Here is a 27,032-nt window from a genome sequence, read left to right as displayed (position 1 = left end):
TTCATGGGTGTGAGTATATCAGCAGCTAATTACAGCCAGCAGCAGCACCCAGCATCTATTAGCTTGCTCTACTTATCGATTGTTTTTTTTGTTTTTTTGCAAGTGTGTGGCTTGTGGCTGGCAAACAGAGCACAATCACATTCTATACACTCTCAGTCCTTTTTTTTATTGAAAGGAGATTGAATTGGAGGACAAGTGTGTTTGTCAGCTTCTGCTACAAAGGGAAAGCACCGCATGCACAACATCACACGGGAGATATAAATGCAACAATACACCATGATACAAACATACAATTTGTCACCATTTTTTTGTTTTGTTTGTACTTCCCCAACATTCTTGTCATTCTTCTATTTCTGCATATTTAACGCTACGGTAGAACATCTCAGTTACGCGATATTTTCATATAGATAAACAGAGCAAGAAGACTAAAAACAAATCGATGTCATTTTGCACACTGCACAGTTTACAATCACAGTGCATGTCAGGACACTTGTTTTGCTATTTATTTATTTTTTTATTATTGATGAGAGGTTATTCCCATTCAACTTGTGGTTTCTATAGGTTGTGTCAACATATTGCAATTGATTAACCAAAGTTTGCTTGAGTTCACACTGGGGCACTGAAAACTACATGAACTGAAATTACAAAATATAATAATCCAATAATTAACTAAAACATCCATCCATCTGACTTCAAGCGAGAGGCAGGGTACACCCTGAACTGGTCGACAGCCAATCGCAGGGCACGTACTGACAACAAATTCACACTCACATTTACACGTAAGGACAATTTAGAGTCTTCAATGAACCTAACAAGCATGTTTTTGAGATGTGGGAGGAAACCGGAAGTCCGCAGCCCGGATTCAAACCCCCAACCTCAGAACTGTGAGACGGCTGTGCTAACCACAAGCTTAAGGTGCCTGCTGACGTCATACATCAAAATGTAATGAAATTCCAAAGCAATCACAGTATTAAGTAAACCAAATAAGTAAAAATGAAAAAAGCAACTAAGGAAATAACGATAAAATAAAATTCCAATGGAATCACTGCAGGCTTTTAAAAACTAAAATCAATTAAAAATCACAAATAAAATAAAATAAGTAAAATAAATATGAAACAAATAAAAAAAAATAAGTAAAATTTAGATAAAATTAAATAAAAATAAAAGAAGCTAAAATAAACTAAATAAATGAAATGAAAATAACATTCAACTAAATTGCTGCAAACAAATTAAAACAGAATTAAAAGAAATCTGAATAAAATAAGCAAAACAAATGCATAGAAAATAAAATGAAAAATCAAGCCACATGAAAAAATTAAATGGGATTAAAACTTAATCACTTAAAACTAAAACCAATTGAAAAAAACTATGAAAAAATAAAGTAAAAGTTAAACAAATGCAATTAATAAACACAACTAACTACATACAGTAGAAATACTGTAAAATAAAAGGTGCGAAATTGGGGACACAGGAACAAAGTGAGAAAACGAGTCACAGACACATCAGAATAATAACAATAAAGTGCCTCATGCATATGTTAAGCCTCACTAGTCTTGTTTAAAAAGTTAAAAGAGAAAGACAGCTTGCTAAGTATTCACAAGCGCACCTGTTTCACACACACAGGCGCACACAACCCTCACTTCCTGACTTGTTAATCAGGACGCGTGACGGACGACAGTAATCAATCAAATCATCAATCACACGTAACGTGACTCATCCAGGGTGCACTGAACTTGGATTTGAGGTCCGAAGTCAACAGACTGTTGGATGAGGTCATATGTACGAGTGTGCACGTGTAACCTCAGCGTCATCATCAGCCTAACTAACCATAATAATAACAATTGAAAAATATATTTTCGACGGGATAACTTTTAGTATTTTGCAAAAGAGTAACACTAAGCCAATGAAAACAAATGTTGCACATTAAACAGCCGCTCATAAATAAAAAGTAGCAAAATAAATAGAGATAATACATTGTCTCTCAAACTGGAAGTACCGATCATATACTTAAAAATAGTTGCTTCACATCTTTTACCCCGTGCTTTTGCATCATAGCATCACTTTTAAACCCTGACAGACGCCATTCAACTTATACAACTCTAATAATTGCGACACTGAGAACTAGAGTGGGCTAACTCAATTGTTGTCATTTTTCAGGAGTGGTTTCAAATTTTTACGGCTGCAATAAAATCTGAGGGATTTTTTATCAGGGTGATTTAAATCACGGCGGCACGGTGGGAGACTGGTTAGAGCGTCTGCCTCACAGTTCTGATGACACGGGTTCAATCCCCGCCCCCGCCTGTGTGGAGTTTGCATGTTCTCCCCGTGCCTGCGTGGCTTTTCTCCGGGCACTCCGGATGGAAAATGGATGGATGGATGGATTTAAATCACCACATAAATATGTGATTATGTGGCAATAACTACTGCTTCTGATTACTTGATTTAACATAAATTATAATTTCCCTCAGATTTTAGGTTATTCCAAACATGCGACAAATCTATTCATATTTCATGAAAGATATATGTATATATACATATATATGTGTGTGTGTGCAAAGTCATGATCTTTTGGAAAAATTGAAAGAATATCATCAGTTTGTGTAAAACCAAAAAGGTATGAGAACATTATGTTGGCGGAGGTGAGCGTTGTGAACCTGCCAGCATTTCAAAATCCTCATTTGGGAATAACCCTGATCCTATTTGATATATTACATACAGCGTATGTATATATTCATTGATCCTCCTGACAAGGTACTATAAACACCAATGTGCGCACACACATACATACACACAGGCACACACATTAGCACACACTCTGCCGGAACTACACTCTAAAACATGCATTCATCCAAGGCTAAAAATAGACCTAACAGATGCATAATTCACTCCTGTCTGAGTAACCAGAATGGCATGGTCCAGCAGTGGAAAAGAAACTACTATATTCTCATATATTTTTATCGTTTTGTATATGTTTAAAAATACTCTTTTTATATATTTTTATTTCAGTACAGATTTGGCTGCAAAGGGGTTGGTGGGGTGTGGGGGGCATACAGTACAGAACAGAACAACACAGTCTGTTGTCAAAAAAATATCCCTATAGTAATACCATATTTCCTCATACAGTGGCTGGGATTGGGTGAGGCCTCTATTGTCAAGTGAAATTGGGCGTTTAATACAAAATAAAAATGATTGTTATGGAAAAATGGCAAGAAATGAGGCAGACTGGGACAAACGAAGTTGCGTAGCTCCCCGGAACACAACATTGTGGAGCAACGACAAGTCGTAATAACTACAAATATTATCTCCACATAACAAAATAGCAAGAAATAAGGCAGACTGTGCAGAACTATCAAGTCACCTAGCTTCCCAGAACATAAACATGGACCGACACAACATTGTGGCGTTACCACAAGTCAGAGTCGACTGGACCGACATTCATGGCAAAGTGCCTGTCTCTGCATTATGAACAAGCAAAAACAGCAACAGGTGGGCCAAAAAGAATACGTTGCATAGCTACCCTGAACATAAACAAACGCACACAACATTGTGGAGGGACCACAAGTTGGTATCCACTGCATTGCTAATCGCCACTAAAGACACTGTCGCCACATAAAGAAACAACAACAGCTGAGTCAGACAAAGCAGCACTAATAAGGTGGCTAAAAATGGACACAGACAACATTGTGGAGCGACCGCACATCAGAGTCTACCGGAACATTAAGCGCTCTCTCCACAAAACGTAAGACAGTTAACGTTAAAACAACATCGTTAATAACGCGCGAGGAATTTACAACACCCGGTAGAACTCCACATTTGAATCCAACTGCGAGACTGTTTATGTGCTTCGGTAAGTGCTGCTGTTTATGTGACCAACAGAGTTAAAAACGGACTCAATAGTTAACTTTTGAACGTCTTTGTGAAAAAAACAGCGGAAAAGGAAGTTCTTCTATTTGAGGAAGTGGAACAACCTACACTGCAAATAATTACGGCATGGATTAGAGTATTAGAGTAAGGGACACTATTTGAGGAAATATGGTAATGATAAAAAAGGAAAAAAAATAACATTAATAGTAGTTTATGACAAACAGCACCAGCTAGTGGTGACCTCTGGCAATGCACATTTCCATCACACGCAGTCCTTGGACATAACAGAATAGCAGGAAGAAGATGGAGGCGTGTTACAGCAGGTGAGGACGAAGCTACAAAGACGGCTGATCAGCTGCATACAGATTTAGAGAGAGAGAGTGAGAAAAGGGAAAAGAGAATCCGTGAGAGACATCACAGCGAAGCAAAAGACAGATGGCAGAGAAGAAGAGACGGCACTAAGTGAGTTCACTTTGCCAGAGGGAACGTGTCAAGCCGTCATTTGCTTTCGCCGGGAAAATGTGGATGTGTGGTTGGAATGTGTACATAGCGCTCCGAGGGGAACACGTGCGGTCTTCGCACAGTGTCAAATGCAGCAGAAAAATGTTAGTCCAAGGACTAACATCTCCAGCAAACGTCTGCCCCAAACTCATGAAATGTTGCTATCCCATGTTATTTTCGAATCAATCTGTCGGGGTGGACTCATTCATGTGGAGCACCGTATAGTTCAATAACGATTTCTGGAGCCAGATGATAAACAAAACAACAAAAACAAAAAACAAATGTGGTTCCAGATCAGGTGATGTTTACTCAAATTCTGTATCCGGCTCTGGATCTGGATTACAAACATGATCATGAATATTTTGTTTACATGCAACCGACTCCAGAATGCAATAAAGTGAAACAACTTGTCCACGTGATATAGTGAAGCAACACACTCGATGGCACTTACATAAAACAAAGCCTCCTCCATTGGCGGGTCGGTAATAAGAAGCATTTGTTGTTATTTGCATGCTTGTAAGCATGTACTGCAAATGACTGGTGGTAATGCAATGCAGCATGAAGAACACAAACACAGCATTGTTTCAGGCACTCAAGGGAATAGATGTGCTAATGGATTCTGCAGGGCGAAGCTGATTGACGATGTGAGTTGTACATCTCGGCCAAATAAATCCTAAAGACGTTACTGGAGAGCTGAAGCTTTCTTACCTGCTAGCTTTTCTATGAGCTGGCGGTGGCCTCTCGAGTGCAAGCTGTCGAGTTTGCTCGGGTCCCGATTGTCACAGACGTCGCTGGTAGACACGCCGTTGTCGTTCATACACATGCTGGCCCACGAATAACACAATCATCATCATCATCATCATCATAATCACCACCATCATCCTCATCATCATCATCATCATCATCACCATCATCATCATCATCAAGTGATAGAGCTGAAAAGTGAAGCGAGTGAGTGAAGCGGATCTGCTTGTGTTTTACCAGTGATGGTAAAACACAAGCTGCATGCTGGGTAAATGAGCATGATCAATCAATCAATCAATCAATCAATCAATCAATCAATCAATCAATCAGCCTATCTATCTATCTATCTATCTATCTATCTATCTATCTATCTATCTATCTATCTATCTATCTATCTATCTATCTATCTATCTATCTATCTATCGTTTTATGTTAGCTTAGCTTGGTTTATTTGTATTGTCCTTTCATGACTTGTCTGTAGGTTTGCTTAGCATTGCTCAGCTTAGCTTAGCTCAGTTTGTCTTGATTTTACTTTAGTTTAATCTTTCTCTTAACTTTGTTTGGTCAAGTGTGTCTTGTCTTTTTGTGTCTTGGTTGGCCTATGTTAGTTTAGCTTAACTTAGCTTGGTTTGTCTTGTCTTGTTTAAGTTTAGTTTTTCTTTTCTTGGTTTTAATTTTTGGGTTAACTTGGCATGTTTTTCTTTGGTTAAACTCAGCCTATCTTAGCTATGAGTCCAACCTATATCTATCTAGGTGCTAGTTATTTAGCTAATTAAGGAAATTGCTTTGAGTTGCTTGAGCAATCTAGTTTATGTTTTGTTTGACATTATCTTATCTTGGTTAAATTGAGTTTGTCATCTTTTCATGTCTTACCTTGTTTAGCCTAGCTTAATTTAGATTCGCTACAGTTGACTAGTCTTGATGATGATGTCTTGCTTTTAACAAGAGCAAATACTTTGAGTGAGTTGGAAATAGATTTAATTAAGGCATCAGAAGTTTCAGCAAATGAAAAAATAATTTCCAATACGGTATGATGTCATCTTTAAGACTGGGTGCTTGGTCTTACCTGTTGTCATTAATGTCTTTGGTGTTTCCTGTGGATACAAAGAGGCGTGTGAGGGGATGACGCAGGCTCGTGCACAGTGAGCAGCAGTGGCACATGCATTTAACATCAACTACATTGGCAATGTTATCCTTAGACAATCCCTTGGGGAAATTCAGTTTACTTGAATTTTGGACTCTTTCAATACACTTGAATGAGTGAATTACAGAGCATACACAAGGGACTGCAACACATCTGTGTTAGGCCCTGAACAGTTTGGAATGTACAAGATAAAACAAAAAGTTACTAAATGTTTGGTCTTCACTCCCATCTACTAAAATGACAACATTCACCCCCACAGTGTCGTGTTTAGCAGAGAGACCTCTGGGAGTAGAAAGAATTGAGTGGCCAGACCTCATCCTAACTGAAAATAGCGGAGATCGACTTGGGTCGACTGCTCATGCCAATAACAACCTGGCTGAGGAGTACATGTCATCCCACCATAGTGTGTGAGCAGCATGAGGTATCGGGCTGTTGCGTAGGTGTATGATTCTTCTTATTTATTCCTTAAGTGCTACTGTGACCAAAACAATGAAAGTGGTTGACTCGTGCCGACTTATGGTAGACTAGCACAACCACAAAAGCTGACTTGCTATTTGTCATCTGGCTGAAGAGTGGAAGGCCACTCCACAACAGTGTGTGACTAGCAAAACAAGAGGCGTCAGGCTTTTGCGACTCTGTATGATTCTTGTCCTCGTGTTACACAGAGCAAATCAACCCCAGTGGCTGACTTGCTGCGACATCTGGTGAAAGAACGGAAGATCACCCCACAGCAGTGTGTGACCAGCATGAGGTGCCAGGCTATTGTGGGTGTGCATGCTTCTTTCTAAAAAAAATTAAGGCTCTTTCCATGAAAACGTGTGGGATAAGCTTGAACATGTCATTTGTGCAGTAGTGAGTGACACAACCACATTGACTAAAGACTCAGGATTGAGATGTGGAATGCCATCCAAAGCAGTGTGTGACCAGCGCAATGCATCAGGCTTTCGTAACTGTGGACGGTTCTTCCTTACACTGCTGAGGCTCTTGCACTGGACACTCGTGGGATCAACTTGGCCGTGATGTTTGTGTTAAAGTGACTGGTTGAAGAGTGGAGGGCCACCCCACAGCAGTGTGTGACCAGGATGGTGACCATAAATGAATAAAGCACTGATAGACAACATACTGTATGTGCGATCATCACTTTGTGGACCCGTTTAGGCAGAATTGTTTTACTGGAGGGGGCAGTTAGCGCCCAGCTAATGTCATGCTCCTTTTTTATTCATTCATATTACATAATGTGAAAGAAGAAGCCCCTTATTGCTTTTCTAATAGAGCCCAGTTTACACAATCATCCTAACTTTTAAAGGCTACTGATCACAATGGCATTTTCCTGCTGAGATCACAACCACCACATAATCTACTTTACATAATATTACTTTTTATTAACTAAACACCTGCTGTTCTGGGTAAAAAACAAACAAACAAAAAAAGCACTCCCAAGAAATTATGGCTGCAGTCAGCGGAGAACAATTCCGGGTGCCTAACTGGGTGCTTGGATGAAACGTAGCAACTCTGTCTGCCTCCTCTTGTGTCCCTGAACTACTCACGAGGGAGAATCGTCACCATTTTAGCTTCTCATAGACTCGAAAAGAAAAAGCACACTTACTGGACAATTCATTAGGTAGACGAGCACAATCCAATCACATCCCATTTAGCCTTTTCAAAGATAGTAATGCTTTTTTTTTGGCAAGATAAAACTTATTTTGACCCTCTCATATAGCTAAATAAGGTGACTGCAATATTATTACATTGTGCAGGTGTACCTAATGTTGTGCCCGATCAGTGGACAGTAATAGACTTTGGCTCATTGTTATTCATGTCCGGAGCCGTCGTAAATTTCGTGGCACTTTGCACAAATGTAACGACTTGGCTATTGTCAGGAAACCTCATGGGTGTCCAGATTGTTACACCATCCAGGCTTTTCTCATTTGTAGGGAAACTATATGGCAGATAATGAAGTTCTAAAACCCACCAGGAAACCTCGCTTCCTGAAATGCACCCAAAGAGCACTGGAGGTACACCACATGCACAGTTTTTACTGCTCTTATTGATGATTCCTCCCCTCCAAAATTTGCGTTGAAATCCGAACTGCAGTAATCCCCGCGGTGCTTCCGTTTTCGGTTCGCTATTTGAAAATGTACCCATAATATTTTGGGGGGGGGGGGGGAACCACAAGATGGTGCCAAAGCCCTATCTAATATAGTAGTTGGTCTCAAGGAAGTACGTTGACGTGATCTCAAGTGAGAGACAAACTTTGTAAGTCGGGCAAGAGCTAAGTTTTACCTGGGTTGTTAGTAGAAGTTAGGAGAGTCTTAGCTTTGAAATCAAATTCTTTGTAATCCATTTATTTTTAAAGGCAATGTTTTAAGATGATCTTAAAGTGATATTAAACTATTTTGGGATCATATTTTGTGGTATATTTACAGTTTGAACATGGGGACATCAATTTGTTGTGGATTCTCGCTATGGGGGATTACTGTGTACCACCTTTGGGGCGTTCAACTCTTATGTTTATTATTGAGGATGTACTATGCATTAGTGTAGGACTGCACTGCCTCACACTGAGAGCTGTTTCTTAGTCTTGCTACACAGGAGACGCAAAATCCAGTTGCAGCGTTCCAGCTTTGCTTCTGTTGTTACTGTTACCGAGCAACCGCCATCATTTGCTCAGAGGCTGACATGGACTGACACAGGCGGCCTTATCTGTCTCCTCCAGAGGCCATTTACCAGCCTCATATCATGTACGTCATCCATGGAAGGTGTCTGGGTGGCACGCATGCACCACGCTAAAGTATAGACGTTATTCACTATGGCGGCGGGGAAAAAGAAAGAAAAAAGGAAGCAAGGTTGCAGAGAAGAACTTAGTGAGCGAGACTCCTTAACCCCGCCGACAGATATGGTGACACATCTCATTATCATAGCAGGCTCTGTGAGGCTGGAGCTCACCGTTTTCTGAATCGAGCATCTCGGCGGTGTCGGCTTGACTCGGCAGAGGCCTACAAACAACGGGGAGAGAGGCTCAAATAAGCAATCAGAACGTCTTAGGTTTTGATTTGTGAATCGGCAGAGCAAAAGATACCAGGGGTGCAACGGGAGGCCAAAAATCACGCTTCACATTCTGCACAGTCAGGGACGAGAATGCAAAAACTTAAAACTGCTGCGCTTTTGTGTAAACAGGAACACATTTAATGACATTCAAAATGAAACTGCCAACTGCAAGTAGTAAATTCTCAAATAAACAAAATAACAAATACAATAAAATAAATATATACTAATAGATACCGTGCATCCATAAAGCATTCACAGCACTTTACTTTTTCGAATTTGTTATATTATTTCAAAATGGAGTCAATTAATTCGTAAAATAAAAACTAGGAAATCATGTGCATAAGTATTCAGAGGCTTTGCTCAATATTATTTTGATGCAGCTTTGTTTTTGAAGCTCACGCCACAAGATTGGCACACCTACCGTAGCTTTGGGCGGTTTTGCCCGTTGCTCTTGCCAGCACCTCTCAAGTTCCAGCCGGCTGGAAGGGGAGCGTCTGTGCATGTGATTGCTTCGTTTTTTACGTTTTTATTTTTAATACATTGGAAATAATCTATACATTCATAAATAAATGTGTTCACTTTGTCATTTTGGGGTGAATTCCATCCATATTTGGATAAGGCTGTAACATAAAATATGAAAGGGTAAAGCGCTTTCTGGATGCATTGCAACATCTTAAATCTTTGTGCAACATCTGGTTTGTTTTCTTATGAGGAAATGAATGAATGCAGTTCATGTTCAAGTTCAAGTTCAACTGTAACAGTTTCAACAGTGTGAAATATTCTGCTATTAAACATTTGTTATTGCTTTGGCTCCATTTGAAGAGCCTGTGATAGGCTTTTTAGAGGCTGCTGGAAGTTACTTTAGCACCATGTTGCACTGATTTTCACGTTCGTGTGGTGCCCTTTCAAATGAGTGAACAATTTTGACGTACTTCCCAAATCCACTAGCCAGAGGCTGAGCGTGAGGCAGTTACACCTCCAGTCCCTCACCTAATACCTTCCGAGTGGGAACTTTCAAATTTCCACACCGAAATCACATGCACCGTTACACCCCTACTAAACACAACATGCTCGCCATGAGCGACTCACATGTTCTGAGCATTGTTTTGGTGGTCCAAGCATCCAGCGGGTCGGTTCTGGTTGGTTTCGGGGGCAGTGCGACCGCTCTCCGGTGCTGGAGTGGCAGCTTGTGGAGCTGGCGGGCCAGCGCGGGGTGAATCGTCACTCACTGAAACAGGGTGCTCGCTGAGGCCTCGGGTGAAGAGGGTGTGCGTGGGTGAGGCGTGGCCAGGACGCACAGGCTTAGCTGTTAAAGATGAGAAATGTTCTCATGTAAAGTCTTAAAAAAAAACACAATCACCATTAATCTAAGAAACACACCAGTGGCGGTTCTAGGTTTTAGTGGCGGGGGGTGGATGGGGGGGAGGGGGGTGCAGCCTGGGGCCCATTTTCCTCTCATAGGGGCAGTTGTTTACGCCCCTCCAAGGACTGCAGTGGTGAACCAGTCCAAAACAACTAGGGAGCTATATTTGTCATTTTTGGGGCTGGCTTGAACCAAACCTACATCTCACCTCAAATAAATAATCTCCCACATATTTGCAGTTAACTATACATGAATTAACCTATTGTGTTTTTTTTTTTAACTCTTTCTAAAATAATTTAAGATGCTGCCAAAACCCCGTCTTAATAGGAAAGTAGTATACTAAACCCCTATTTTTGACAAGGAGGATACATTCCAGACGCACCTGCAATAGGTGTTTTTCAGTTTGACCCTTACACTTGAAACACATTTAAAATTAATTACAACAAACTCAAACTTATTTAAACACATTGTACACATTTTTGAACATGAAAAAAATTCTAGACATAAAATGTATAGAAAATACTGTACGTATCGCAGTGTCTATGTGTTAGATATGTGCCTTTAAAAGGCGGGGCCTAACAGGGTGGCGTGTGACGACGGCGAGTCTGCGCGTGAGTGTCTGGGCGAAAGCTGCGGTCGACAGCAGCTACTGCGTGAATGAGCTCGTTGTGTTTATGTGTTAACTGTTCTGAAAAGCTGCTGAAAAGTGCACCGGCGACTGCGGCTCTCCTTTCCCACATGTGAGGGCATTACAGCAAGTAAGTATATTGTAAAAACGGTAGTTTTAAAAATCGGAAAAATGCAAAATAGTGGGGGAACACAGTACCGTTGTAAAGCCCTTGTATTTGAGGAAATACAATAGCTATGCAAAAAGAATAGTCAACTTTTAAAAAAATGTATTCACAATTGTGCCTACAGTTGTCTTAAACGTGATGTCTCCGAGTTTAAAATCAACAGGATTCAAAAATTATTTTTGTTCATTGTTTGTCACATTGTCAGACCGTTGGTGCTTTGTCAGAAGTAAAATACGGTGATGGATAGCATCTTCAAATAAACAACAACACTGGAGTCCATCCCTGAGCGGTATGAAAAAAAAAAAAAAAAAGAAATTTAGAGTTCTTCCCTCGCAAATCTTATTGAAATTCATAACAAGAAGTTGGATTAATACAAGTTCATGCGAGACGGAATAACCAGGATCAGAGCGCGACACGCACACGCGCACACGATCGCAGCAGGAACACGTGGGGCTTTCTCACGGTGCAATTCGAGAGCAATTATCCGTTGTGAAGGTGATGAAACGCAGACTGCAGGCGTCTCATGTGAAAAGTTAATAATGACATTTCCTCACTTAGGTTCTATTGAACATACACAGCATTTAGATGAAGCTCTTTGCATCCATTTTTATTTTTGTTTTAACTTGTGTGTGTGCCTTGACATCTTCCTATAATGTAGCTCCGAGTGTGTGGACGAAACCCGTTCACATCCTGAAATGCAAAGCGGCGATGTACTGTACCTATATGTGCGGCGTGAGGACGTCGGAAGGGATTCCTGGCCCTCATCATGACGTCCTTGATGCGCTCCAGTTCCTGCTGGTACCGCTGTCGGTCCTTCATGGCGCCTTCTTTGGCCTCCTTCAGGGCGCCCTCCAGCGCCTTGACTCGCTCGGCGGTGGACCGAAGACGCTTCTCCAGCTTCGGGAGCTCGCAGCGGAGGTCTGCATTGTCGCGGACCAACTACGACACACAAACAACAAAACCACCTCGTAAAATCCTCATGGATTACAGTAATTGCTCTCTCTTTTTTCAATTTGTTTAGAAGATTTTTACAGGAAATACTGTTGTGCATGTGCATGGACCATGGTAGAAAAAAAGGTTGATGTATTTGCTGTCTGTGTGATTTATTAGTTGAAAGAGAAAATAGTTCCGGTATATAAATATATGTATTTTCATACAGTATTGAACCACCATGCAGTACATGTGTGCTGTGTTGCGGGTCTGGATACTAGTGTGAAGCTCATTTGCAGCTTTGGTGCAACTGCAGTGCAGAGACCGCCGTGCTTCGTCCTGGAGTTTGTTGATTTATGACCAGTGAGTTTGTGCTCAATTCCTCCAGCATCAGCAGGAGGCAAGCCACAGTAGGATTAGATCACTGCAGCAGTCATTAACAACAACTCTGGGTGGAGGTCCACTACATTTGTTTGCGTCGGACACAGCGGAAGTCGTACAAATGGGAATTTGACCAACACTTTCAGGGGGAAAAAAAATAAATCTTTTTTTTTTTTTGAAAAGAAGAAATAGTCTCAACAAGGGAGGTCAAAGTTAAAGTAGTCTCACTAAAAGTCTGCTGGGATTGACAGCGGCGGCATGGTGGGCGACTGGTTAGAGCGTCAGCCTCACAGTTCTGAGGACCCGGGTTCAATCCCCGGCCCCGCCTGTGTGGAGTTTGCATGTTCTCCCCGTGCCTGCGTGGGTTTTCTCCGGGCACTCCGGTTTCCTCCCACATCCCAAAAACATGCATTAATTGGAGACTCTAAATCGCCCGTAGGTGTCAGTGTGACTGTGAGCGCAAATGGTTGTTTGTTTGTATGTGCCCTGCGATTGGCTGGCAACCAGTTCAGGGTGTACCCCGCCTCCTGCCCGATGACAGCTGGGATAGGCTCCAGCACGCCCGCGACCCGCGTGTGGAGAAGCGGCTCAGAAAATGGATGGATGGATGGACGAGATTGACAGCAGTTGACCCGCGACCCTAATGAGGATAAGCGCTCTAGAAAATGGCTGGATGGACGATTGATATTGACCTTCAGCAAAGTTGACTGAAGTCTGACCATGCAACAGATTCTTTCCATTAATTCCTACGGAAGAAAAACAGTTTGTGTGCATGAGGATGAATTAATGTGCGTTCACTAAAATCTAATAATCTATTTTCCGCATTGTCGCTTGGTTTCCCTGAAGGCACCTTGCTGCTCCAACGCTTGCCGCTGCTCTTTTTTTTTTTAAATGAATTTATTATTTATTTATTTTCCCAAGGAGACGCTCAAGTGAAGTCCCCGCGCTCGGCTGATTGATGATCCTGAGAGGCGCTTGCACCCAAAGGAGAACGACAACAACGCATGCGGCGCATTGTGCTTACTTTTGAATTTATTTGCCTGTTGTTTTTTTTTTTTCTTGCTTTCCAAAGGAGCTTTTCCAAAGCTTCAGAGCAATACAAACAATACAATATGTTCTCATTTTTAACAGCGCAGAGGACAGCTCGTGACTTTGTGATTTTGTCTCTTTCGCCTTGAAATGTTGCTGGATATGTGGCGGTTGGGATCACCTGCTTGTGGACCTTTGTCAGCTGGTCAAGATTGTTCTCCAGAAAGGAAATTTTTTGCTTCTGGGTGATGTATCCGCCGCTGCCGTCACGCTCCATATCTGCACTCTGGCAAAACAGCAACATGTGGCTTTAAATGCATGCCGGGCCAGGTAGATACTATACAATTGTTTCATTTGAATACATTTACTCATATTTATTACAAATACATTTATTAAACATAGTTTAATTGGGGTTTTGAACCAGGGTTCGGGTTTCAAAATAGGGTTTCAAGACAGATTTAGGGTTTTATGCAAGGGATTCGAAGGTTTACAATGATGTTTTCAAGTCCAGATGTAAATTTGTGTGTGTGTTGACAGGGTGAGGATCCTGAAAGTGGTGGTGAGCTCGCTCCTTCCTTCCTTCCTTCCTTCCTTCCTTCCTTCCTTCCTTCCTTCCTTCCTACCTTCCCATGTTCCTGAAACCTTTCTGCCTTTCTTCCTTCATCATTCCTTCTTTCTTTCAACCTTTCTGTCTTTCTTCCTTTATTACATCCTTCTTTCCATCCATTCTACCTTACCTCCTTCTTTCCTTCATCCACCCTTCCTTCCGTCAGCCTCCCTAAATCCTTCCTTCCTCCTTTTTCCCTTCATTCCTTTGTCCTTCCTTCCATCCTGCCTTGATTCTTTCATCTTTCCATCCTTTGTTTGTGCCTTTGTCCTTCCTTCCCTCCTTGCTACCTTGCTTCTCTCCATACCATCCTTGTTTTTCTTTCCATCTTACCTTCCTCCCTTTATTCTTTCATCATCCATCCTTCCATAATCCCTCCTACCTCAAATCCTTCCATTGTTCCTTCCATCCTTTCATTCTCCATTCCTTTATCCTTCCCTCCCTTCATGCATCCTCGTCACCTTCATTCCTTCCTTCCATACATACTTGATTCCCGCCTTCCATCCATCCTTCCTCCCTCCCCTCCAAGCTTCCACCTTTTCTCCCACCCTTCCATCACGCTTTCGTTCGCCATAGAACAGGAAAGTGACACATGAAAGCGTCTGACCTGTAAAAGATTAACTCTACAAGTGTATTTGGCTTTTTATTTGGCTTTTTGTGTTGTTGCTTTTCGTAACCATAAAACAGTACATTGAAGTTACTGTGTCACAGGAACGCTTCTCAGTACAACATGAGCAATACACTTAGCCAAATATGATTTGTGCGGCTTACCTTTCTCACGCGAGTGGTGAGGTCTTGGACAAAAAACCTGCGCAGGTTGTGGAGGCTGTGCAGCTCGCGGGCCTCCAACAGGAGCAGGAGTGAAGCGCAATTAGCAGCTTGCAGGGCCAATCCGCAACATCAGAAGTCATACGGGTAGAGCGACTTACCACCGTCTCTTCCAGGCCCTTTAGGTCCTGCTTGGACTGCTCGTGTCTCTCGTGGAGAAATCTAAAAGTTACCAGGAAGGTGGAGGATTCAAAAGTGTGCTGCACATCTCTGGAGAATTCATTCATTCTTCTTTTTTTTTCAAGAAAAGAAAAAAATCTGCCATGTGATGCAATGTGCTGCAAAGGTCAGCGCGGAGCCTATTTGGCAGCTGACAAACGGAAGGAGAAAAATCCCAGACTTCGCAGAGATGTAATAGTTTAACTAAACCACCGATTGCATCATTGTGTCTGGAACACCAGCCATTTTATTAGGTACACAAGACATGTCCATTACAAGGCCCGTATCAAACATACTGTCCATGCAATGCACTGTATCATAATGAACAGCTATACTAGATAGATAGATAGATAGATAGATAGATAGATAGATAGATAGATAGATAGATAGATAGATAGATAGATAGATAGATAGATAGATAGATAGATAGATAGATAGATAGATAGATAGATAGATAGATAGATAGATAGATAGATCCGCGAGTGAAAATCAAACCCATGCTTTTACTGTCCCACACATTTTTGTCGTCAGCCAGTATCTCCGCCCCTATTTGTCATGGTAACGAAAGCCGAACCCGGCATTGACCCCACAGTAGAGATGGCTGTTTGAGCAGTGGCTCATTTGCATAAGAGAGTCCTCCCACTTATAAAAAAAAAAAAGGCCAATTTCAGTAAGGCAGAAAAAGAACAGGGAGAAAGAGTAATAATATGTCAAAGTGAGCCAAGACCTGCTGTTGGAAACGGTATAAAGCCATTTATAACGGTTATTAATGTTTTACAACATTATAAACATCATTTTTAAGCTACTTGCCAAGAGTACGCTTAGTGTAAAGTGATGTTGTTACGTTTTATTCTTTAGCTACATGAAGGGGGTTGTTTTTTTTACCACTGTTAACTACAGCCACTGCAATAATTAAAACTGCGAGCAGCAATGAATGGGCCCTTGCGCAGCCTTTTTCATGGCGAATCCTCAAAATGCTCATTAAACCTTGACTCCAAGCTCCGCCCACATCTGAACGTGCAAACAAAAAGAGTGGCAATTCAGCATTGCACAACTGTCTAGGATTTCTGCTTCTGATTGGAGCTCACTGGAGACCAAAATGGCTGCTACAAACCAAAATGACCGACTTCTTGTTCAATTTCGGGCATGGGTCCTTGAGACGGTTTCATGTGTACTGTCATGATAGACATGTCCACCAAATTACGTGTAGATCGGAGAAAATATCCGCCATTTAAGGACCTAACAAACCTAATGATTGTCAGTAGGTTGCCCACCCCAACGACTATTGCGAAAATGACAGAAGTCAGGATGAGAAAACAAAGGGGATCAAGATGGGGGATATGAAACAAAAGAGCCAGGTGGCCCGCAGTCTTTCCGGCATGGGCGAGTGTTTGAACGCTGGCCAAAAAAAGGAAAGCGGAGACTCACGTCAGCTCCTCCAGCTGTCTGCTCTTTTGACGCTCTCGTCCGCGGAGACGCTCGTAGTCGCTGTGCAGTTGCTCCAGCTCCAGCTCCTGCTTCTGGTTCCAGCTGAAAGGATGCACACGCACACACAATGCTAACGTTTTATATCACTTCATACCATTAATATACGTACTCTTGTCATACTACTTCTCAATATGTCGTCTGTATGCAGAGATGTAAGCGACATGTCTGGTTTAGGGGCCTCATTTAATTTTGTGCAATTTTCTCTTCCTCTTAGGTTTCTTTCATATTGTGGTTTGAAAAGGCACTTTGCAAATGTAATTATGTGTGTTTCAGTTTCAAAAGATCAAATGTGTTTTCAAAGGCTATTTTGGGGGGGGGGGAAAGATTAAATTAAAAGACATCAAAGGCAGTTTTTTTTAAGAATAAAATAAATGTTTTGGAAAAAAAATAATAGTGCTGGATTGAATGCAAAAAAAAAACATTTTTGAGAAATTAAAACTAATTATTTTAGACACATTATGTTTTAAAATGATAAAAAATTAAAAATAAATAATATATAATAATAATAACACAATTAAAAAATAAAATAAAATATAACATTAATAATTGTTAAATTATTAATTAATGAATTATATGCATTTAATCAAAGGATATTTAAACAATATTTTTCCAACAGAAAAGTACCTTAAATTAAATTCAATTGAAGTAGTTTTTGAAAAATACATTAAAATAGATTATTACATTAATCATTATTACATGCGGCGGCACGGTGGCCGACTGGTTAGAGCGTCAGCCTCACAGTTCTGAGGAGCGGGGTTCAATCCCCGGTCCCGCCTGTGTGGAGTTTGCATGTTCTCCAGGCACTCCGGTTTCCTCCCACATCCCAAAAACATGCATTTATTGGAGACTCTAAATTGCCCGTAGGCGTGACTGTGAGTGCGAATGGTTGTTTGTTTGTATGTGCCCTGCGATTGGCTGGCAACCAGTTCAGGGTGTACCCCGCCTCCTGCCCGATGACAGCTGGGATAGGCTCCAGCACGCCCGCGACCCTAGTGAGGAGAAGCGGCTCAGAAAATGGATGGATGGATTATTACATGCATTTGTATTGTAAAAATATGAAACAAAATTAAGGGCAACTTTGTAAAAACATAACCAAATAAATTCAAAGGCTATTTTTGAAACGGTTTGATTTACAAATGTGTGTCATTTAATGGAAAAATGTGAGTCCAAGGGTGAGACTAGTTGAGATTGTCCCTTGAGGGCCACAAATGAATTCCTACTGTGACCCCTTTTACCAACAGTAATTACTTGATTAATGAATTCATAGTTAAAGATGACTTCTCCTTCCATTAGCAGTTCTCCTACTTCCCTCTCGATCATGCGAGGGCGACGAATGTCACGAGCGAGCCACTGACTGGGTTAAGTCGTTGACGATCCCCTGCTGCTCATTGATTTTGTCGCGCAGGTGGCCGAGCTGCTCGCTGTGCGCCGTGCGGTGCGACTCCATCTGCTGCTCCAGAAGCCTCTGAGGGAGGAGGAGGAAGACCCGCCATTGTCAGGTAAAAGTGGGCAGCACGCAACTTTGTGGACAAAAGTATTGGGATACCTGGCGCAAGGTGATGGGCCTGACGGCGCAACAATTGTAAATGTTAAACTTTCAATATTTACGACGGCAAATCTTGATGTGTCTATAAACACAAAGAATGAATGCTTTACAAATGAAACGGAATGATACCCAATTAAGAAGCGACTTCAGGCATCTAATTCTTCTTCTACTGTCACGCTTTGTTACCCCAAGGCACCATGCTGCCTCTCATAGGTCATTCTTGGTACTACGATGGACATCCAATTTGGGGGTGGAGAGTCGCGATTGTCGGTGGAAATATCGTAGCGTGGTTTACTTTGTTGGTGATCTCGAATACGCCATACACTATAAGAGCAGTACGGACTAACTTAACCGTTTTTTCCTTAATCGTGTGTGGGGCCGTAAACGGTTTAAAAATCGGTTAAGACGTAAAAAATCGGCATGCATTTATCTGCCCGTGCCTTGTACACAATGTTGAACAAACAGCGAATCAGTTGAAACCAGCGACTCTGACACGTGGAATACAAGCAAAGCCGATGCAGTTGACGTAAAGCAAAGCACACACACATGTATACACTGGCAGTCTGCAGTTAGCTGATAGCGATGTGAAAAATGGCCGCCGCATGAGGTTACTTTCTCTTGTTGTTGTCATGGTTACCTGGATGTCACAGCATCCCTGGACAGAGTCATTCTCCCCGCTGGCTAACTGTGACACGGTCTCTGTAAGACACACACACACACACACACACATATACGGGCACACACACATGCACATCGACACACACACACACAAACACACACACACATACAATAACATGATTGGATTTTCTGGTTGTTGACATGGCTTTAGGTATGTATCCCCGCCCCTTCCCGGCGTGCAGCGCTATCTTCACGTTCCTCTGAGAGATTCCAGAATAATTTGTTTTCATGCGTGTGTCACAACCACAGGAACACACGCATGTTCTGACTGTCTCAAATCAGTTGGGGTGGGCTCCAGCTCACCCGTGACCCTAATGAAGTTAAGCGCTATAGAAAATGGAAGAATGTTGTTGCGTCGACATTCGTATGAAGCACTTGTCGATGCATTGACTCCAGTTAGTAGTGGAGTAGCCACGTGCCATATTGATTTAGCTGCTCCGCATTGACTAATCCACCAGCTGAAGTTCTGCGAACGAGGCCCTCAGGAAGCAGACTCGCATTGCCTCAACCTGTCCAGCTTTTCTTTTCTTCTTCTTTCTTTCCTGTCACTATTCTCCTCATTTTCTTGACTTTTGTTGCCTTCTATATTTTATTTTGTCTGCTTGACAACAGCATGTATCTAATTGACTAGGAAGGATGTCGCACTGCTCGAAGCCTGCCTGGATTAGATTTGCTCTCAGCGCTGGTTTATCAAACCTTAAATCTGCTCTTCTACTTGACAGAGACATCGATGAGACCCTCGTCCTCTATGGAGTGTAAATTCGTGTTTGATTGCTGCTCTGTCGTTTCTTATCCGTCAAGCTGAGATGTGTAAACACAGTTATGGGAAATGTAAACGTTGATACACCCTCGGGTTTAATGAAATTTGCTTTTCAGGGACTAATGAGTCGCTGTGTTGTGCTTTCAAAGTCACTTTTTATACTCACTGGCATTCTGTACGAGTTGCTCCATCTATTGAGCGCCAATGAAAGCGCTGTATTGAAAAACATCTGGCTTTTAGTATACAATAATAAGCCCCAGTTTAGCTTTCGTTGGTTCAACATTATGTTTATTATTGTGACTGCGTTTTTTGCAGTGGTGGGGAATTGAGTGAACCTTACTGAGATCGGTTTCTGCTATTTTTGATACGTATGTTCCTTATATAGGCAGTGCGGTTGTTGTTAGGTTCATTGAAGACAAAATTGTCCATAGGTGTGAATGTGCGTGTGAATGCTTGTTTGTCAGTATTTCCCCTGTGATTGACTGGCAAATAATCTGTAGTGGACCCCACTTCTCTCTCCAAAATTTAGCTGGGATAGACTTCATCTCACCTGCAACCTTAATGAGGACAAGTGCTTTAGAAAATAGATGGATGGATATGTCTTTGAGGAAATTACTCAATAAAAACTGAGCTCTATTATCTTTATAAAGGGAATTTTTGAGAAGCATTTACTGTATTGGATTTTACTACATGTCCAGAAGTGGTACAATTTTTTCTCCATGAAAAATATACTTCAAAAGTTAAACAAAACTTGGGAGTTCAACCACAATCATCATCATGATCATCAGAGATCCAAGAACATTTAGAAGATTAACTCTCCACAAAGCAGAAAATGGAAATTACCGCGACATAATGGATCTGGTTGCTCAGTATAAATATGAGCGGCGCAATTAACAAAATACCATAAGGCGTCATTCATTCCAGCAGTAAATGCTCTAAATGCCACTCGTCGACAGGATCACTCCGTCTTCGTCAAGCGTAATACAACAATTTGCTGTACCTCGAGCTTGGACCTGGGCCAGCTCCTCCGCCAGGGAGTCGTAGCTTTCCTCCAGCTGCCTCCTCTTGCGCTCCACGTCCTGAGCGTACTCGGTCAGCGAGCGGATCTTGGCCTCGTGCTGCGAAGTAACGGAAACGAGCCCTTTGAGACGGACAACAGGGGAACCCTCGCCATGTTGTAGCAACTGTTAATATTTACGGCGGTGAGGAGGGCAAAGGATTTAGGTAAGATTTAGATTCAACTAACCACTTATTTAAAGAGATAAATGAATAAAACAAAAATATTACAAATAAATAAATACATTTCAACTAACCAGTTTTGGGGAATAAATTGGCAAAATTATTGCAAGATTAAGGACAGCCAGATTAAAGAACAGACGTTTCCCTCCCCTGCACTATACAGCGCTCAGTGCTTTAATGTGCACTATTTTCCATTTTGAACAGGAACGAGGTATAAATGTGTCCAATAAATTCTGATTCTGATTTACTCAACTGCAGAGAGTACGAAACATCTGTTTGTAGTAAGAATGTATCTGGGGTGAAGTGTCCAAATAAATAAGGGGATATTGTACCTGGCAATGAGTGGAAACTTTTCGAGTGGAGGCCGCTATTAGTGTAGATTGCAACGTGCAAATGGACTCCTATTTCTGACCGTGACTATCTGGATGAACACAAACCTTTTCCACTGATGAAGACACTTGTTCCTGTCACAACGCAAAGAGTGTGTTACGCCTCCGCTGTCAATCATCGCCGGAGAACCTTTCCCATGTATTAGCCACTTTGCAGAGTTATCTTGGCTCGGCGTCAGGCGGACGCCGCTTGCTTACACTCAGCCCGACGGAGCGACGATTTATGCTCGACACATGCTTGTGATGTAAGATGGTGCTGTTCGGCCATTCTGCTGAGAGGCGCGCTGACCAATTCATATGGAAACTGATACGCGCGCATGTTTGCTACACTTCCCTGGCCGTGGCGTCGATTGCTGATGCCCAGGGCGGGCCAAACAGTTGTTTATGTAACATGGGTTCATAATTATGTACATGCTAGAAGCCTGATGTCGTAATGCAATTGCAAGTAGACAAATGAAGTTTCGCGGTACGCCGCTTTGCGGCGACATTTACTCGCAGCCCACCTGTGCGACGAGGAGGTGGCAGGAGGACAGCTGCCTGCCCGTCTCCTCCATCTTACGCTGGCACTCTGCCTGAAGGCTGCCCAAGCGGCGGCAACGCTTCGCCATGGACTTCACCTCCGACTTGATCTTGCTGATGTAGAGGCGGGCGAGCGTGAACTCCTCCTCGATGACGTCCGTGATCTCCGTGGACTGCGCACACAAGCAAAGGCGACTGAGTGAGTGAGAGCAAAGTCGGGATTTTTCACGGGCAGTCTGAAATACACCGCAGAGGAAGAAGAAAAATACATTTACACACGACAGCAAAGAAATTACGGAAAAAGCTTTTATATTCAGTTTAATCATTGTAGCCTGAAAACAAAGACAAGCACCTTGGCTTCAGTTCAAACTCAAATTATATTTAAATACTATGGGACAAAAGTTGGTATGTGTGACTTGAAGTTTGGTATGTGTGACTTTTCCAATTATATGAGTCAAAGTTCTACGATTATTGTTCCCTATCTAAGCTAAAGCCACGCTGATCTTAATTTAGCCAATAGGCCAGTGATTCTCAAATTGTGGTACTAGCACCACTAGTGCTACACAAAAATGAAGCACTACCTCAGTACAGTTCAATTGTATTTAACTTTTTAGTAGAATAAATTTGCATTATTTTTTTTTCTTAAACTGTTTGTTTGTTAACTTTTGCTGTATTTAGGTACAATTCGTCTTGAACTTTTATGTGCAGTACATTTGAATTGAATCATTATTGGAGTACAGTTTTTTCCCCCCTTCTATATTTAAAGCAGTTTTTAATGTTCAAAGTGTGCACAATGTGCAGATGCATGCGCATAATTTTTATAGCTAGGACCTTTTACAGAATTGGAGTCACTAAATTGTTTCACTGTTAACACACGCAAACACACACATACACGCTCACACAAATATGCTACAGTGTAAAAACATATCATAAAATGTTAGCCGATTTCTGTATTTTTTTTTGTCTGTATTTTTGTCCTGCCTATTATTTTTGTGTGTTTTAAGCATGACAATGTCAATATTATAAATCCAAAATAAAGACATTTTAGTGCAGACAAAATGACATTCATTTTGTCATTCAAATAATATTGAAGTTATTTTCCTAATTTCCATTGCTACAATTATGAGTTCCATCTGTGCACATACTGTATTGTGAGAGTATGTTGCAATGTTGTTCATATGCTGGGAAAAGGAAGTACAGTATGGTAAATAATTAAACGTGCGCATCTTTGATACGTGCATGAGGCTGATGAATATTTGAGAATCTGAAATATTTTTGAGAATTTTAAATGCGTGTGTGTGTGTTTGCCTTTCATCATTCCATGCACGTGCACATCCAGTCTCACCAGTTTGACGTCCCGGTTGCCCACGATGGCGCCGAACTCACTCAGGTCCCTCATCAGCCCGTTGAGGACCTCGGCGATGCGCTTCCTCTGGTGGCGGCTCGCCTCCTGGATGTGGGAAAGCTCCGCCTCCAACGCCACCAGGCGAGTCTGCGGGGGACAAAGCACAGTGGGCTGAGAAGTATCAACAAGACTAAAGACAAATATAGATATCCATTTTACAATAATAATACGTAGAAAATTCCCTTGGAAAATTTGGAATGAGCCTGCCGGACTGTTGTAAATTCAAAAGCTGCATTTGTGAAGGCTTTATGGAGAGTTGGGCATTTAACCTTTGTTCTCAGTGAAAAGTCATTCAATCCATATCTGCCTCACAGTTCTGAGGACCGGGGTTCAATCCCCGCCCCCACCTGTGTGGAGTTGGCATGTTCTCCCCGTGCCTGGGTGTGGTTTCTCCGGGCACTCGGGTTTCCTCCCACATCCCAAAAACATGCATGCTAGGTTGACTGGAGACTCTAAATTGCCCCGAGGTGTGAATGTGAGTGCGAATGGTTGTTTGATTCTATGTGCCCTGCGATTGGCTGGCGAGCGGTTCAGGGTGTACCCCGCCTCCTGCCCGAAGATAGCTGGGATAGGCTCCAGCAGCCCGCGACCCTAGTGAGGATAAGCGGTAAAGAAAATGGATGGATAGATGGATGGATGGATAACCCAAAATTCCTTGACGGACAAGGTATTTATTCATTCATTCATTCATTCATCTAATACAATTATTTCATTTTTTAATAAAAGCATTTATTAAATTCTTATGTTTATTGTTACAGAATTATTGAATTTTTTATACAAGGGTTCATGACGTTATTATGTTTATATTTACAGAATTATTTCATTTTTCACATGCATTTTTAATATCAAATTTGAATCATCATACTCTTGATACCTCAAGAGGAAATCAGAAAGAATAATCATGTAACTATTTTATTTCTAATTATTTAATGGGATAACCGAAAACACTCTCAGAATGTTCTAAACTCCTGTTTCTATGCCAGTGTCGTTCTGAGCAGAGTAATGCCCCAGCTGACGTCTTGTCATTTGCGTCTTCAGACAGCAAACTATTAGCATGTGCATCAACAGCGCCTCTGCAGGTCGCAGCCTAGTAGTGCAGTCCCATTTAGCCTCAATCGCTTCATTATGATCCAGTAATCAATTGCACACAAGCAATTAATTGATTGTTCTGGCCAGACAGTCCTTGAATTGGATCCCACAACTTGTGTAGCTCTTAACTTCTGAATAAACTTCCGCCCACTCACCATTTTCTTGGCGAGCTCCTCAGCCAGCAGCTTGTTCTGCACGCTCTTCTCCTCCACCTCCAGGCTCTTCTGGTCGTAGTTGACCGCCAGCTCCTCCAGGGCTTGCAGCACCTCCTTCGCCTCCGCCTTGGAGCACTCGTTTTCCGTCTGCAGCCGGCCCAACTCTGACTGCACCCTCTCGCCGTCGCCCCTGGAGGACGCCAGGAACTGGGTGACACACACACGTCACAGTAAGACAACCATTTTAAAAAGGACAAAATGCACACAGTTAACAAATATTTCGAATGTCGCGGTTTTAAATTGTACATATCTAATGTTATATACCTGATTTTTCACTTCAGCGCGGAATTTTGCGGTGATCATTTTTTCCATACGGACTAATGTTACTGTAGCCTCGTGTAGTGATAAACGCGAACCGGAAGGAAAGAGTGCGTTAAAAATAGTGAACGCCATCATTTCACACTTAAAAAGAAGAAAACAAAGTGCAATGACTGCAAAGCACAACTAGCTTACACAATGTCTATGGTAAAGTAAACATTGTTAGCTAATTTAATATACAGTAGCCTACCACAGGTAGTTATAGTAATTGTAATCCCTCCACAGGTGGTCAAGGATAGATACACCTTGTGATGCATTTAAATTGCTTTATTGAACAAACGCAAATTATTATTTTTTTTAAACCGACGCTAACCAAGTTAGCCACTTAGCAGCTAGTTGCTAACCTGAACCCACTCTTTACTTGCATTCGCTGACTCCAATGACACTCAATCGGCCAGAACTCGCCTTCAAAGTCACACATCAGGGTGGGCAAACACAAGCAGACACAAGCAAGTGGATTTCTTTACATTCTCTTTTATTATGTTTTATTATGTTTTTATTAGAACTGGCACCGGAACAATCCGACGAATCACACTTTTGAATTTCGATTGATCGGGATTAATCACAGGCACCAAGGATACCACACATAGTACCACATTTTGTGTTGAGATGGTATTTTAAATGTGTACTTTGATCAAAAGAGAGTGTATATGTAAATTAGCTTTGGTCTTTTAAAGCAAAATATGTCGCCGCGCACACCAGTCGGAGTCTCCTCACTTTGCACTACCGTAAGCATTGACCTGATCACTGACCCAAGAGCAACCTGCACCGCATTAGATATCCATCCGTGGTTAAGGTAAAGGAGTGTGTGTGGGCAAAATAAATTGTGCGATTAATCTGCGTTAATACATGATTAATGCGACCATTTTTGTGTGTGATTAATCATGCGTTAATGCTTTAACATTGACAACCCTAGTTATTATATTTTACAGTGCTATTTTCTTGTCTTTATTAAACATCCTCTTTTGATGGAATTTCAATTTCAACGGGGAAAATGTATTTGACCTATGAGTAAATGGAGTTCAGAGCTCAGTGAGGGAACAAATGAAACTCGTGATGTTTATCAATCAGTACACAATGAGACAGATTGTCTATAAATGAAGAAAGTTCAGCAATGTTGCTGCCCTCCTGTAAAGACGGCTTCAAGAGTCCAGCACAGAAAGCCATATTGGCCGCAATAATGCTACCAGCCAGATGGGTCGGGAAAAAAATTGGTTTTTACAGGCTTAATTATCATTTGATACAGCGCTTGGATTAGATAGTGCAGACGTTGTTGCTTAAAGACATTGATAGCACGTTGTTAGGCTCTGCTACGTTGAAACTTAAAGCCCTTTGTTCTTCACAAGGCATACTCGCGAACATTAATGATGCTTAATTAGAGGGTTTATCACGTATCTGGCAAACTATGGCGAGACTTATTTGCAAACGCTATTGCACAAAACAGCCATTTAACAGTCCGCAAACAGACATTGAGTGTTGTTCGCTTGCAGCCATGCAGAAAGTCCATTGAATGAATGCATAGGACTACTGAATGTGTTTCTCTTCCCGGGAAGTCATTTACGGCTTGTTTGCGCGGCCAAATGGATGTAAATGGGAGATAATGTGGGCGGTTAGTCAGCCCAGGCAGGGAGGAGTCGAGAGCTTGCGATATTGTGCGGCATACTGTTTACGCTGCAGTGCTCATCAAAGCTGCTCAAAGTGAAGCACTTTGCCATTTTAAAGCCACTAGACGCTTGATGTTCTTTGAATGCAATTGAAAAAGAAAGTGTTGTGCGTCTCCCATTTGAAAGCATAAGTTTGTTAAGGATAATTCGGGTGAAATTTCAAGATGAACCCAAAATACACGATTTACAACCTTTGCAGGTGAACTTAATTTGATCTTGTCTAAGCTTGTCTAAGCTTTTGAATGTCAAACTCTTCAGTGTGTCAGGCCTACAACTTGCTGTTCTCTAACAAGAAGCTGAAAGGCAAAAAGAAATATGTTTGATCCATGA

At 41.7% G+C, this 27,032-nt stretch overlaps 1 protein-coding gene across 1 annotated transcript in view; it reads right to left on the bottom strand.

Annotated features, from left to right (window-relative positions):
- Positions 1 to 140: 140 nt before the first annotated feature.
- kif5ab (kinesin family member 5A, b) overlaps positions 141 to 27,032 on the bottom strand; it is a 63,262-nt gene continuing 36,370 nt past the window's right edge. The window contains exons 14-29 of the mRNA XM_061785698.1: positions 24,661 to 24,867; positions 23,357 to 23,503; positions 21,996 to 22,184; positions 20,865 to 20,982; positions 19,064 to 19,125; positions 18,236 to 18,345; positions 16,821 to 16,922; positions 15,335 to 15,395; positions 15,177 to 15,248; positions 13,980 to 14,084; positions 12,178 to 12,397; positions 10,391 to 10,607; positions 9,200 to 9,249; positions 6,176 to 6,203; positions 5,074 to 5,189; positions 141 to 4,219 (exon numbers count right to left, since the gene is read on the bottom strand). Coding sequence (XP_061641682.1) covers positions 4,200 to 4,219; positions 5,074 to 5,189; positions 6,176 to 6,203; positions 9,200 to 9,249; positions 10,391 to 10,607; positions 12,178 to 12,397; positions 13,980 to 14,084; positions 15,177 to 15,248; positions 15,335 to 15,395; positions 16,821 to 16,922; positions 18,236 to 18,345; positions 19,064 to 19,125; positions 20,865 to 20,982; positions 21,996 to 22,184; positions 23,357 to 23,503; positions 24,661 to 24,867 — 1,824 coding nt within the window. The 3' untranslated portion in view covers positions 141 to 4,199. The remainder of the gene's footprint in view (positions 4,220 to 5,073; positions 5,190 to 6,175; positions 6,204 to 9,199; positions 9,250 to 10,390; positions 10,608 to 12,177; positions 12,398 to 13,979; positions 14,085 to 15,176; positions 15,249 to 15,334; positions 15,396 to 16,820; positions 16,923 to 18,235; positions 18,346 to 19,063; positions 19,126 to 20,864; positions 20,983 to 21,995; positions 22,185 to 23,356; positions 23,504 to 24,660; positions 24,868 to 27,032) is intronic.

Source organism: Phyllopteryx taeniolatus, chromosome 9 (genome assembly GCF_024500385.1).
Source record: "Phyllopteryx taeniolatus isolate TA_2022b chromosome 9, UOR_Ptae_1.2, whole genome shotgun sequence".
NCBI lineage: Eukaryota > Metazoa > Chordata > Actinopteri > Syngnathiformes > Syngnathidae > Phyllopteryx > Phyllopteryx taeniolatus.
The sequence above is the reverse complement of the archived record's forward strand: the minus strand, read 5'-3'. Positions and strand labels throughout refer to the sequence as shown.